Source organism: Natrix helvetica (assembly GCF_964273705.1).
Source record: "Natrix helvetica genome assembly, chromosome: 1".
Taxonomy (NCBI): Eukaryota; Metazoa; Chordata; class Lepidosauria; order Squamata; family Natricidae; genus Natrix; species Natrix helvetica.
In genome coordinates this window covers 9,965,915-9,980,149 of record NC_138548.1, presented here as the reverse complement: position 1 = coordinate 9,980,149, position 14,235 = coordinate 9,965,915, and the positions used below count along the sequence as shown (strand labels likewise).

Genomic DNA, 14,235 nt, shown 5'->3' with positions numbered 1-14,235 from the left:
CAAAATTTTCTATGTACCTTTGTACCCTTTCCCCATAAATGTTTTTAAAAACCAATAAAATCTTTAATAAAAAAAAAAGACCTGTGGGCTTCAAGTCCCAGAATTCCTCAGGCAGCCATGTGCACTTTATTCTGCTCGTCATAGCCGACTCTACGGGCGGTGCTCCTCTCTGTTGCAAGGCCATTCAGATGTGCCTTCCGTGGGTCATGACTTCACGGAGCACAGAGTTACCTTCCCGCTCAGGTTTTCAGCGGACAAGCCCATCATCTGAACTGCTAAGCCATCGTCCTGCCCTACTTACCGTATTTTTCAGAGTATAAGACGCACCTTCCCCCCCCCCCAAAAAAGGGTGAAAATCTGGGTGTTTCTTATACACTGAATACAGCATTTTTGGCCTCCCGAAACCCCGCCTCCTTCACAAAAAATGGACATGCAGAAGGTTTGGGAGGTCTGCAGAGTGCAAAAACTTTTTTTTTTTTATTTACCTCTTCAAAATATTGGTGCGTCGTATAATCCGGTGCGTCTTATACACTGAAAAATACGGTATATGTAAACCCTCCCTTATTTATCTTCTAAATCTCTAATGGCGAAACCAATGGCACACGTGCCAGAGGTGGCACGCAGAGCTCTCTCTGTGGGCACACGCACTTTCGCCAGCTGCTCTTCTAGTTTCCGGCATGCATGTGTGCTGTCCAACTGTTCTTGGCGGGTGTCAGAGCACCGGAAAACAGCCTGAAAATGGCCATTTTGAGAGGCCGTTTCTCAAGCCAAAAACAGCCAGAAAATAGCCCTAAAAACAGCTTTAAAACATCCCAAAGCATCAAAAAACAGACTGCTTTTGGGGCTCTTTCCCAGGCCATTTTCAGGCTGTTTTTTCAGGCCATTTTGTGAGCATTTATAGCCTGTTTTTCAGCTGAAAAATGCCCCCCAAATGGCTGGAAAATGGCCTGAAAATGGCCCAATAACCGGTAAAAACAGCCAAAAACAGGCATGCACGTGCCGGCCAGCTGGTCTTTAGGTTTCTGGCACTTCAGCACAGGCACATGGCTTCTGGTTTGGGCACTTTGTGCCGAAAAGATTTGCCATCACTGTTCTAAACCAAGGCTGGATTCTGAAAGGAAACATTTCAGAATACAGAATGCATTCAGTTCTGGTCTCCACGATGTAAAAAAGATGTGGAGACTCTAGAAAGAGTGCAGAGAAGAGCAACGGAGAGGATTAGGGGACTGGAGGCTAAAACATATGAGGAACGGTTGCAGGAACTGGGTATGTTTAGCTTAAGAGAAAGAAGGACTAGGGGAGACATGATAGCAGTCTTCCGATATCTCAGGGGCTGCCACAAAGAAGAGGGAGTCAAACTATTCTCCAAGGCACCTGAGGGTAGAACAAGAAGCAACGGGTGGAAACTAATCAAGGAGAGAAACAACTTAGAACTGAGGAGAAACTTCCTGACAGTGAGAACAATTAATCAGTGGAACAGAAGTTGCCTCCAGAAGTTGTAAATGCCCCAACACTGGAAGTCTTTAAGAAGATGTTGGATAGCCATCTGTTTGAAATGGTATAGGGTTTCCTGCCTAGGCAGGGGGTTGGACTAGAAGACCTCCAAGGTCCCTTCCAACTCTGCTATTGTATTGTAATGTATTGTATTTGGCCACTAGAGGTACGGAGTGAATTGATTCCATCCTCTTTATTTAATGTTTGGGTTTGATGGCAATGCCTTTTAATGTTGTGTACTGCTGAGCACCATTCAGGACTGGGGTGGATTATAAGCATGGCAGATAATCATTTTTTTAAAAAACCACATTTATTTTTATCTCAATCTGTCCTGTTCTGCTCTTTAGCCCCAGAGGTTCCCAGAGTGGTTTTCGTGGCTGTAGCACAGTGTTTCTCAAACTTGGTGACTTTAAGTCCTGTGGACTTCAACTCGATTCTGGGAGTTGAAGTCCACAGGACTTAAAGTCACCAAGTTTGAGAAACACTGCTGTAGCACATCATGCTAAACTTGATTTAGCAAACCACAGTTGCTGTTCTTCATTTATTGTTTATTGATTATGGTAATTTGCATGCCGGCGACTTGTCTGACGGCGGACATCAAAGTATTAAACCCTATATAGGTAGTCCTCAATTTCCAGCCATTTGTTTAGTGACCCTTTGAAGTTACAACAGCACTGAAAAAAGTGACTTATCATTTTTCGCCCTTGCAACAGCCCCGTGATCACGCAATCAAAATTCAGATGTTTGTCAGCTGGCATGTATTTATGATGGTTGCCATATCCTGGGGTCAGCGCTCCCCTTTTGCGGCCTTCTGGCAAGCAAATTTAATGGGGAAGCCATTATTCACTTAATAACCATGTCACTAACTTCACAACTGCAGTGATTCCCTTAACCCAGAGGTGTCCAAACTTGGCAACTTTAAGACTTGTGGACTTCAACTCCCAGAATTCCCCAGCCAGCTGGCTGGGGAATTCTGGGAGTTGAAGTCCACAAGTCTTAAAGTTGCCAAGTTTGGACACCCCTGCCTTAACCGCTGTGGCAAGAAAAGTTGTAAAATAGGGCAAAACTCACTTAATGACTGTCTCGTCATTAAATTTGGGCTTCATTGTAGTTGTAAACCGAGGACTACTCATATAGGTAAATGTTCCCCTCACACATACCATATTTTTCGGAGTATAAGATGCACCGTTTCCCCTCAAAATAGAAGGTGAAAATCTGGGTGCTTCTTATACACTGAATATAGCATTTTTTGCCTCCCGAAATAGCCTTTAGGAGGCTTTCAGAGTGCTCCCGGGGGCTGGGGAGGACAGAAATAAGCGAAAAACAGGCTGTTTTTTTGCTCATTTTTGTCCCCCCCTGCCCCCAGGAGCACTCTACAAGCCTCCTAATGGCTATGCATACCCTTTTTTGACAGAAAACAGGGCAGTTTTCATGAAAAACGGGCCATTTTTGGGAGGTCTGCAGAGTGCAAAAACTTTTTTTTTTTAATTTGCCTCTTCGAAATCTTGGTGCGTCTTATACGCTGAAAAATACGGTATGTGCTAGTTGTTCCTGACTCTAGGGGGCGATGCTCATCTCTGTTTCAAATCCAAAGAACCAGCGCTGTTCGAAGACGTCTCCGTGGTCATGTGGCCAGCATGACAAAACGCCGAAGGCGCACAGAGCGCTGTTCCCTTCCCACCAAAGGTGGTCCCTATTTTTCTACTTGCCTATTTTTACGTGCTTTCGAACTGCTAGGTTGGCAGAAGCTGGGACAAGTCACGGGAGCTCACTCCGTTACGCCGCACTTTCTGATCGACAAGCTCGGCGCCTTAGCCACTGAGCCATTGCATCCCTAATAACAGAACGCCAGATTAGAATACAAGTAGCCCTTGACATACGACTGTAACGGTGCCTGCCTGATACAGTCATAAACCAGGTCATCACGAGTCTTTCAAAGATTCACCTTCTTATACTGATCCTTGTAACCTATCAAGGCATCAGGAGGATTCCCATACCTGGTTGTATGAAGAGAATGTATATTTTAAAGCAGGGGTCTCCAGCCTTGGGGACTTTAAGCCTGGCAGACTTCAACTCCCAGAATTCCCCAGCCAGCAAAGCTGGAAGTTGATGTCAGCTTTGGAAGCCATATTAACACCGGAAGCTTCCACGCTGCCACATTCTTGTGCTTGGGAAATTAGGGGGGAGGGGGGGAATTTAGTAGAAGGGATGTAGTTAAACATAATAGCATTTTTCTTTTCGGTCAAGGTGATGGTATTCCCGCTCCAGGAGAAGGAGTTGTTGAAGTGAGGTCTCGAGTTGGGACAGATGGGAATTGGACCATGTGATGGACTGATGGGTGCAGGGGTTGGGTTTGGGCTTTTGACTTACTGAAGGGAAACCCAAAACGCTCAGATTCGGGTTTTCCCAGGTGTGCCATTATACCTGCTCTAATCAAATGAAACTTTGAGAAAATGTCTGTGTCAGCATTCCAAAAAGCATCCAAAAGTAAATCAGAGTCCAAGGCAAAGGATTGCTCAAAGTTCCAATTGATTAAGAGAGCCATGTTGGCACGTCTGGGAAAACCTGAATCTGAAAGCTTCCCGGTTTTCCCCACCCAGTTGAAAGTTCAGGATCTTGCCCCCACCTCCACAAGTCCACCCCATGGTCCAATCTCCCACTGCCATGCTGGCAGCTTCCACCCATCCAATTCCGGTCAGGTGCAGAGACAAAGGATGACCTTGGCTTTCTGGAAAGAATGTTGTTATGGCTACATAGCATTTAACTCTGTACAATCCCCCCCCTCCCCATTTTCCCACAATAGAAAATGCATAGTAGAATAATAGATAGTGTGGCAGGCCAAAAATCCAAAAGAAAAGATGGCTGCGGGCCCAACAATAGCATTTTTCTTTTCGGTCAAGGTCAGGGTATTCCTGCACCTGGAGTGGTTGAAGTGATGTCTCGAGTTGGGATGGATGAGGGTTGGACCATGTGATGGACTGATGGGTGCAGGAGTTAGGTTTGGACTTTTGACTTACTAAGTGGAAAACCCCGAACTCTCAGATTCAGGTTTTCCCAGATATGCCAGTATACCTGCTCTAATAAAATGAAACTTTGAGAAAATGTCTGCCTTGGAGTTTTCAATTGGAGTTGGGCTCTTCTAGAATGCTTACCGTTGAAGTTCACAGATGTCAGGCCTGCAGAAAATGGGAGGGGGGGATCGTACGGAGTTAAATGATATGTAGCCATAACAACATTCTTTCTAGAAAGCCAAGGTCATCCTTTGTCTCTGCACCTCTGCACCTGATCGGAATTGGATGGGTGGAAGCTGCCAGCATGGCAGTGGGAGATTGGACCATGGGATGGGCTTGTGGGTGTGGGGGCAAGATCTTGAACTTTCAACTGGGTGCGGAAAACAGGGAAGCTTTCAGATTCGGGTTTCCCCAGATGTGCCAACACGGCTCTCTTAATCAATTGGAACTTCGAGGAATATTTTGCCTTGGACTCTGATTTACTTTTGGATGCTATTTGAAACGCTGACACCAGACTTAAAGTTGCCAAGGTTGGAGAGTGCCTGTTTTAAAGGATCCTGGTGTCTGTTTCCCATTTCTAGCAGATCCCAGGAAGGCCGGTCTTCCATTCAATTCAATTAGAGCTGGAAGGGACCTTGGAGGTCTTCTAGTCCAACCCCCTGCTCAAGCAGGAGACCCTTATACCATTTCAGACAAGTGGCTGTCCAGTCTTTTCAAATAACTCCTCGCCCTTCTTCCTGTTTTTGTAGGTCCGGACCCGGTCGGTGGGTGAGTGCGTGGAATACTATTACATATGGAAGAAATCGGAACGGTACGACTACTTCACCCAACAGACGCGGTTTGGAAGGAAGAAGTACGTCCTACCTCCTGAAGCCACTTGCTGGCCAGAAAGTAATGTCTGGTGTCATCTGGCCAGAGGTGGCGAAAGCGTGAATCCCCATGGAATTGCGCCCAGAGCGTTTGACCCAAATCCTTAGGGGCCTTGAGTCCAGAGATCTGCATACGGGCAGTTGAAAGCAGGAAATGAATACACACACACACCCTTGGTAAAGTCAGAATTTGGTAGAGTACAGGAAGTCTTTGAGCTTTTAAAGTTACTAAACGGAAGGAAGGGAGGAAGGAAGGACAGACGGATGTACAGTGGTGCCACAGTAGAGCGAATGCAGTATTGCAGGGTAACTCTGCCCACTGCCAAGAATTCGATCCTGACCGGTGCAAGGTTGACATCACATGGCCAGGTCTAACATAGATGGAAATTTTTAATCTTTGGTTTTAATCCTACAAGGTCTCTTAGGGTTGTGGACTGTGAAAGACTCTACCGGTAGTCCTCGACTTACAACAGCTTGTTCAGTGACCGTTCAAAGTCTAAAACGGCACTGAAAAAAGTGACGCAGGGTCGCTTTTCACACTTACGACCTTTGCAGCAGATGTACCATAAAGTGATCTAAATTCAAATGCTTGGCAGCTGGATCGTACTTATGACGATGGCAGGGTCCCAAGGTCACACGATCCCTTTTTACGACCTTCTGTCAAGCCAAGTCAATGAGGAAACCAGAATCCCTGAGCCACTGGGTTAATAACTTATCAACTGTGGTGATTCGCTTAAGAACTGTGGCAAGAAAGGTCGTAAAGCGGGGCAAAGCTCACTTAACGACAAATTTTGGGCTCAATTGTGGTCGTAGGTCGAGGACTGCCTGTAGTCTGTTTCTTTTTTTGTCCAGATGGAAAAGCCACCTACATATTTGCCCCTCTTTTGTCTCCTTTCGTCTCTCCAACTGCATAGGGATTACGGGGATAACTTTTTAGACGGCGGGGAAGTGGAAAGCGCCAGCCGCGTGCGAAGCTCTCCGCCCATCGCGTCAGCCACTGGCTGCCTGGATTCCTGTTTCAACCCGGATCATTTAGCAATGGAGACCGCAGGTACGTTTTTACAAGATCGGATGTCTTCTTGATCCCAGTAAACCAGGGTGGTCAGTCCTGTGTGTGGGTGCCTCAAAAGAAAGAGAGGTAGGATTGCTTGTATCCTAGGAACAGAAACAGAATTTAGGTAAATTCCACACTAGCTCATAGACGTCGAGAAGAGATACAAAAACTTGGTGCATTTCAGTGTTAAATTTATATTTTACCGACAAAGAAATAAAGGGAATTGTGGCCTATCAGCAGCCAGCAGAGCTGGCAGCAGATTCGGACAGTGAGGAAGTTGGGGAGGAACATGGTCCAATCCTGGAGTCTGGGGAAGGCTCTGATGAGGGCTCTGTGTCGGAGGCAGAGATGGGGTCAGGGCCTTCTGATAGTTATCAGCTGCCTTCAGAGTCAGACATCACGAACAGCTGGAGCCTGTTCCCAGTGTGCGCATGTACAGAGTTGCCAGATGAAGGGAGCAGCTAAAGAACAGGGGTTGACTTGGGAGTAAGGCCACAGGTGGATGATGAATGGCCCCTCCCAGAGGAAATAAAAGAGGAGCAAAAGGGGAGTGGAGTTTGCAGGAGACGATTAGTTCGCTTAATTGGTTCGTGACTCTCCAAGACTCCTTGCCAAGTTTTGCAGATATCGGCCTGTCAGCTCTCCAAGCCAGATAAGGTCTGTGACTGTAAATCCTACTTTGAAAGACTTTGCTGGATATGAATGAGTAGAATTCACAATAAATTAATAAAAGGGGTTTTTGTCAGGACAAGGAGTTTGCTTCATGTTCTTGGAAAGCCTCAGTCAGAACAGGAGACTAGTATAGATCTATTTCAAGCTATTTAGCTCTCATCAGCTAGCCATACCCTTCTGGGATTCGAATCCAGAGGGTATAGCTAGCTGACGAGAAAACAGCTTGAAATAGATCTATACTAGTCTCCTTTTATTTCTCTGTCAGTACAACGTGCATTTAACACAAAAGCAGTTTGTCACAAAAGTGACTGCCTGCGAAGTCTCCTGGATTAGGGCTGAAAGGCGAAAGCAGAAGCCGTATTGCTCAGTCCCATAATTGGGTAGACCAGGTTGCCCTGACAGACTGGTCCCATCGGAGAAACACTTGATGCATTTCATATAAAAAATACATTACTTTGCCATGTAGCAAGCCAGAGCTGAGCTGAGTTGAATGAAGGCAGCTTCGCTTTACGTATGTAAATACAGATTGTGCTTCACTACCGTGATTATTGGGTTCGAACCAACCACCGCAGTTGCCAGTATTGGAACTATAAATGGGGGCTGGTTGATAATCCTGATTGTGATTGTGGGAGCGTCCTGCAAGCTTGCATCATATTTCTCCCCTCATAAGGTTCCCTGGATCCCTGCAAGAAACACATTGTGTCAAGGGCACTGCTGTCCACTGGCTAAACTATGTAGCTACAGGTAGATAGGTTGGTAGATAGATAAGATAGATAGGTAGGTAGATAGGTAGATAAGAAGATTAGGTAGATAGATAAGATAGGTAGGTAGGTAGATAAGATAGGTAGGTAGGTAGGTAGATAAGAGGTAGGTAGGTAGGTAGGTAGGTAAGATAGGTAGATGTTGTGGCCCAGCAGGAGCCGTTGGAGTTGCCACAAGACTCCGACAGCGAGGGTCCCTCTGAGTTGGCTCAAGAGGAGGTGGGGGACCCTGGACAGGGTTCCGACGCTGAGCAGGGCGCAGAGAGGCTGGTTGGCCACCAGGGGGCGCCTGAGGCATGGAGCAGTGGTGAAAGCCAAAGGAAGGGGGCTCCTGATGTCATGCCTTGGAGCAGTGGGGAGGAGTTACAGGACAGTGAGTCAGACATCAGCAGTGAGCTATTAGATGCTCGTTACCGACGTGCTACCCGGCGTAAGGAGCAATTGAGCAATTACAGGAGGTAATGGCTCTCAGCTGCTGATAATTAGACTCCTCTCCAGACTATAAAGGGACTGCTTGTGGACACACCCTTTGCAGGAATCAACTGATCATTGGAGTTGGAGAAGCTCAGAGCTGTGTCATACTTTGGCAGGCTGGATTGCTGCCAAAGGGTTTACCTGGATTGCTGCCAATCTGTTCCCTGGACCTTGGCAGGCAGGAGTGCTGCTAAGGTGATTATCTGGAGCTTGGTAGCTGGATTGCTGCCAAGGGGTGTCGCTGTAGCTGGATTGCTGCCCAGAGTGCTATCTTGAACTTGGCAGGCTGGATTGCTGCCAAGGTGGAACCTGTATGTCAATAAACATCTGGAAGAGACTTTGTGTCGGAGTGTCTTGGTATACAAGAGGAGGGGGTCAGAACAGGTAGATAGGTAGGTAGATAAGATAGGTAGATGTTCTAACCCCCCCCCCTCTTCGTATACCAAAGCACTCCGAGACAAAGAAACTGCAATACGATTTATTAACACACAGATTAGACCTTGGCAGCAATCCAGCACCAACTAGACCTTGGCAGCAATCCAGCCTGCCAAGATAGGACACAGACCCAATAGCTTCTCCAGCTCTGGTAAATGTGTTGATTCCTGCAAACAGTTTCCGGAAAGTCATTCCTTATATACAGTCTTGAGAGGAGCCTAATTACAACCACCTGGGTCCAATTATCTCCTGTAACTGCGTAGCTGTTCTCTGCGTCTATCAGCCCTCCGTTGCCAGGCATCCAGAACCCACTCCCTTGTCTCCTCCCCACTGCTCCAATGCATGACGTCAGGCTCACACTCCCTTTGCCTTTCAAAACTGCTCCATGCCTCAGGTGCCTCCTGGTGGCCAACTAGCCTCTCTGATCCCTGCTAGGAGTCGGAACCCTGTCCAGGGTCCTCCACATCCTCCAGCGCCGACTCATAGGGACCCTCACTGTCGGAGTCTGGTGGCACCTCCAAAGGCTCCTGCTGGCCCACAACAGGTAGATAAGATAGATAGATAAGAGATAGATAGATGATGATAGATAGATAGATAGATAGATAGATAGATAGATAGATAGATAGATAGATAGATGATAGATAGATGATAGATAGATGATACATAGATAGATAGATAGATAGATAGATAGATAGATAGATAGATAGATAGATAGATAGATAGATAGATAGATGATAGATAGATAGATAGATAGATGATAGATAGCTAGATGATAGATAGATAGATAGATAGATAGATAGATGATAGATAGATAGATAGATAGATAGATAGATAGATAGATAGATAGATAGATAGATAGATGATAGATGATGATAGATAGATAGATAGATAGATAGATAGATAGATAGATAGATAGATAGATAGATAGATAGATAGATAGATAGATAGATAGATAGATGATAGAATGAATTCTTTATTGGTCAAGTGTAATTGGACACACAAGGAATTTGTCTTTGGTGCAGATGCTCTCAGTGTACATAAAAAGACAAGATACTTTTTGTCAAGAATCATAAGGCACAACACTTAATGATAGTCATAGAGTACAAATCAGCAATCAGGAAACAATATCAATATAAATCGTAAGGATGCAAGCAAGCAACTTACAGTCCTGCAGTCCTAAGCGGGAGGAGATGGGTGATAGGATCAATAAGAAGATTAATAATAATAGTTATGCAGCCTTAATGAATGGTTTGACAGTGGTGAGGGAATTATTTGTTTAGCAGAGTGATGGCGTTCAGGAAAAAAATGTCCTTGTGTCTAGTTGTCTTGGTGTGCAGTGCTCTATAGCAGTGATGGTGAACCTATGGCATGCGTGCCACAGGTGGCACGCGGAGCCATTTGTCAGGGCACGTGAGGCGCTGCCCTGTCAGCTGGCCAGCGCACATGCGCGCGCTGGCCAGCTGAGTTCACCCTTTTTTAAAGCCATTTTTTGCCCTCCCCAGGCTCCAGAGGCTTTATAGGAGCCTGGGGAGGGCGAAAAGAGCCTCCCCCGCCTCCCCGGAGGCCCTCTGGAAGCTTCATGAACGTAAAAACCCGTCCCTACGGGCAAACTGGAACTTCGGGAAACGGACTTGCAGTTTGCTCGGAGGGTCATTTTGAGCGCTCCGAAGGCGTCAGGGAAGCCTCCGGATGGTCCCTGAAGCCTTCAGAGGGCTCAAAACGACCCTCCGAAGCCTCCGGAGAGCGTCCAGGGAGGCAGGGGAGGCTGTTTTCGCCCTCCCTAGGCTCCTATAAAGCCTCCGGAGCCTGGGGAAGGCGAAAAAAGCATGTAAAAATGGGGGAAGAGCGCCTGTAGTGCGTGCATGCGCACTGGGGGGTCACGCACTGCACGCCCCCCCCTGCGCTCCCCCCACTTATGGCACGCGAGCCAATAAAGGTTCGCCATCGCTGCTCTATAGCCTCACTTTGAGGGTAGGAGTTGAAACAATTTATCTCCAGGATGCGAGGGGTCTGTAAATATTTTCACAGCCCTCTTTCTCACAGTGGGCAGAGCCTCCATGGAAGACAGGTTGGCAGTAATTGTTTTTTCTGCAGTTCTAATTATCCTTTGAAGTCTGTGTCTGTCTTGTTGGGTTGCAGAACCAAAGGTTGGGCCATCATATAACTGCTTATACATCACTTTATTCATCCCTCTTTCTGCATGTTTTTTTAAATAATGCACTGCTCTGTTGTTTTATATTTTGATAGGCATTTTATATGCTGTTTTTGTGAAGTTTTTGGTGCATTAATGCTGTATCCTGTTATCCCACACTCTGTGTGTGTGTGTAAGAAATGATACACACGCACACACACATACATAGATACATACAGTATATAGATATGTGCGTGTATGTATATATATACACATATACAGATATAGATATGTAAAAACTTCCAATATTGGAGCATTTACAACTTCTGGAGTCAAGTTGTTCCACTGATTAATTTTTGTCACTATCAGGAAATTTCTCCTTAGCTCTTGATTGAATGATTCTTTGATTAGTTTCCACCCATTGCTTCTTGTTCTACCCTCAGGTGCCTTGGAGAATAGTTTGACTCCCTCTTCTTTGTGGCAACCCCTGAGATATTGGAACACTGCTATCATGTCTCCCCTGGTCCTTCTTTCTATTAAACTAGACATACCCAGTTCCTGCAACCGTTCTTCATATGTTTTAGTCTCCAGTCCCCTAATCCTCTTTGTTGCTCTTCTCTGCACTCTTTCTAGAGTCTCCACATACTTTTTACATCGTGGCGACCAAAACTGAATGCTGTATTCCAAGTGTGGCCTTACCAAGGCATTATAAAGTGGTATTAACTCTTCACGTGATCTTGATTCTCTCCCTCTGTTGATGCAGCCTAGAACTGTGTTGGCTTTTTTGGCAGCTGCTGCACACGGCTGGCTCCTATTTAAATGGTTGTCCACTAGGACTCCAAGATCCCTCTCACAGTTACTACTATTTAGCCATTTTAGGGGAAGGGACAAGAATTGTGTACTCCCCCTCTGACTTACAGCACTGTTAATGTAGATATCCTGGCCCAGTTCCGTATCTATATTGCTCAGCTACCAGACCGAAAAAAGCTTAGGGCAGTTTATGAAATGCAAGGTAATGAGTGATACTGAATGAATTGGGTTGTTGGTTTTCTTCCCCCTCCTTACACTTCCCAATCCTCTGCAGAGCCATTGAGCATTGAAAGCGCAGCCTGCAGTCTCGGCAGCACCAGCGAATCTGGGCACGGCTACGAGTGCAGCACGCCTTCAGAAACAAACTGTTCCTTCGACCCCCCCGAGGAGGTGCCCCCCGCCAGCCGTGTCCCGACGTACCTTCAGCACCCATCAAATCCCTCCGAAGCCGGGTTCTACCAGATGGCCGCGATGGATAAGCAGGAGGAGCCCTTGCGGTGCTCGGGAGAAGCGATTGCCGTGGACTTCCCCCCACTCCCCGAGAGCGTCACGGAAAGCTTACCTTTAATTTCCAGCCACGCGGGACTGGAGGGAGATCCAGAGACGTTGGTGGCCCCTGCGCAAGTGTCCTTAGCTGTCCCCGATTTCAGCCTCCTGGGTCTTGGAGAAGTCGATAGCCTCCTGACCACTCAACAAGCCTGCCCAGCGCCCGTGGCCACTTCAGACTCAGTGTCTCAGTGACAGCGGCCATTGAGAGGTTCTTTGTAGGCGCGGAGCTGACTCGGATTCTGGGGGAGAAGAGGGGACAAGAGATCGAAAATATTGGCTAGACAATGATCTTTTCCTGGTCCTCGGTGACAAACCTGCTGCTCCTCCCCTTCCGAAATCCGAGGAGCACCGGTTCCCCCACCAGTCCCGCCCCTGGCCGTTCCAGGGTCTCTCCGGCAAAACCAAACACCTCCGTCACAATCTCCTGTGCAGCTATCGCAGGAGCTGGCCGAAGGGAACTGTAACCCCCATGGGGTCATCACGGACGGAGGGGGACCCCTCAAAGCCATGCGGGACAGACCGAGTCTTCCCCCCACCCCACCCGCCGTCTCCACATTCAGCCAAACACCTCAGTTTTGCCAGGGGAAGGCGCTTTGGCCCCAGAACGGACAGTCTGCAGGGAAGAAGGCTGACCACGAGCACTTTGAAGAGGGGGCAGGCGGGCTGGACGGGGGTGGAATGCAAGGTTTCCCGGAGCGCAGGACTAGAAGTAAAAATGCATCAGGTTCCTTCCTAATCACCGGAGCAAAATAGGGTAGAGAATACCTGAATTCCAGTTTCATCAGCTGTCGGGACTGGTACCTCTCCTAGTTCAGGTCTTTTCCCGTACACCTGATTCGGTGCGGACGGGTGAGAGCACCTGAGTGTGCGGCTCTACCGGCGTATGCGGGATGACTTGTTGCCAAATGTTTGTGATTGCACCCTTGTGTGGTTAGAACGAGCGGAAACCCTGTTGGATCCTGTTTTCTCCTCCCTCGTGACCTCGCTCTGGTGGGGGCGTCCTCGAAGTCAGGTGCACTTTTGGGGCAGAAAACAGGTCCGGGGGGGGGGGACGGGACACATCTCTCCGATCCTCAGTGTTTCTCAACCCTGGCAACTTCAGCTCCCAGAGTTCCCACGCTGGCATTTGGTGGACTTCAACTCCCAGAATTCCCCTGAGCCATGTATGGCTGAGGAATTCTGGGAGTTGAAGTCCATCCGCCCATCTTAAAAGTCGCCCTGGTTCAGAAACAGTGCCCTCTACAGGAAATTGCTCGCAAGGCTTTTTTTTTCTGATAAAGTCACATTTAGTGAAGAAGCCGGGCAAGTAGGGAGATAAAAGAATGAGGAGCGGAAAAGAGAGGAAATTGGCCTAGCGACATCTTTGGATGGTATTCAGTGCCCCTTCCCCATTTTTGCCCATCCCCCTTCACACACACACACACACACACACACACAAACACACACACACACCAAAAACATACATTCCATGTTTAGCAGAATGATTTCAAGCAAGGGAAAGATTGCAGGGGGGGGGGACACTCCACCCTCTGATTTTATTATCTTTTATTTTTTGCTAGAGAAAAAGATATTTTTCACAACTACTCCTCCATTCGCAGCAATTCTAGTGCTACTACTTCTTCTTCTTCCGTGTGCCAAACAGGGACCTGGAGGGTGGATGGGGGGGAGCGCAGAGAGGTGTAAGTGAGGGAAGGGGGGCGAATGAAGAGTTAATTTATTTTTCCCCCCCCCCATCCAACCCCCCGCCCCCCCCCCATCCTCTCCTAGCTTGGCTGTTTTGACCACTTTGGCAGGATTAGCAAGGACAAAGGTGGTGCCATAACACTCAGCCCGCTTCTCGGCGGTGTTCCTGGATTGCGGTTTTGGATCCTTTCCTTTTTAAAATTTTTTAAATAATTGTGAAGTCCCGAAGAGGGGGTATTTATTGCATTTATACTCTTAAAAGAAAAACATCCCACCCCCTAATCCCGACTCC

General features: G+C 47.3%; 1 protein-coding gene across 2 annotated transcripts in view; it reads left to right on the top strand.

Moving 5' to 3' along the window:
• MIER2 (MIER family member 2) overlaps window positions 1-13,952 on the top strand; it is a 94,335-nt gene extending 80,383 nt beyond the window's left edge. Inside the window, exons 11-13 of one of the 2 annotated variants that reach the window (XM_081959116.1) lie at window positions 5,255-5,316; window positions 6,289-6,425; window positions 11,986-13,952. In XM_081959116.1, the coding sequence (XP_081815242.1) occupies window positions 5,255-5,316; window positions 6,289-6,425; window positions 11,986-12,452 (666 nt within the window). In that variant the 3' untranslated portion in view covers window positions 12,453-13,952. Of the gene's footprint in view, window positions 1-5,254; window positions 5,359-6,288; window positions 6,426-11,985 lie in introns of both variants that reach the window. The other variant, XM_081959115.1, reaches the window with a different exon arrangement.
• Window positions 13,953-14,235: the final 283 nt, after the last annotated feature.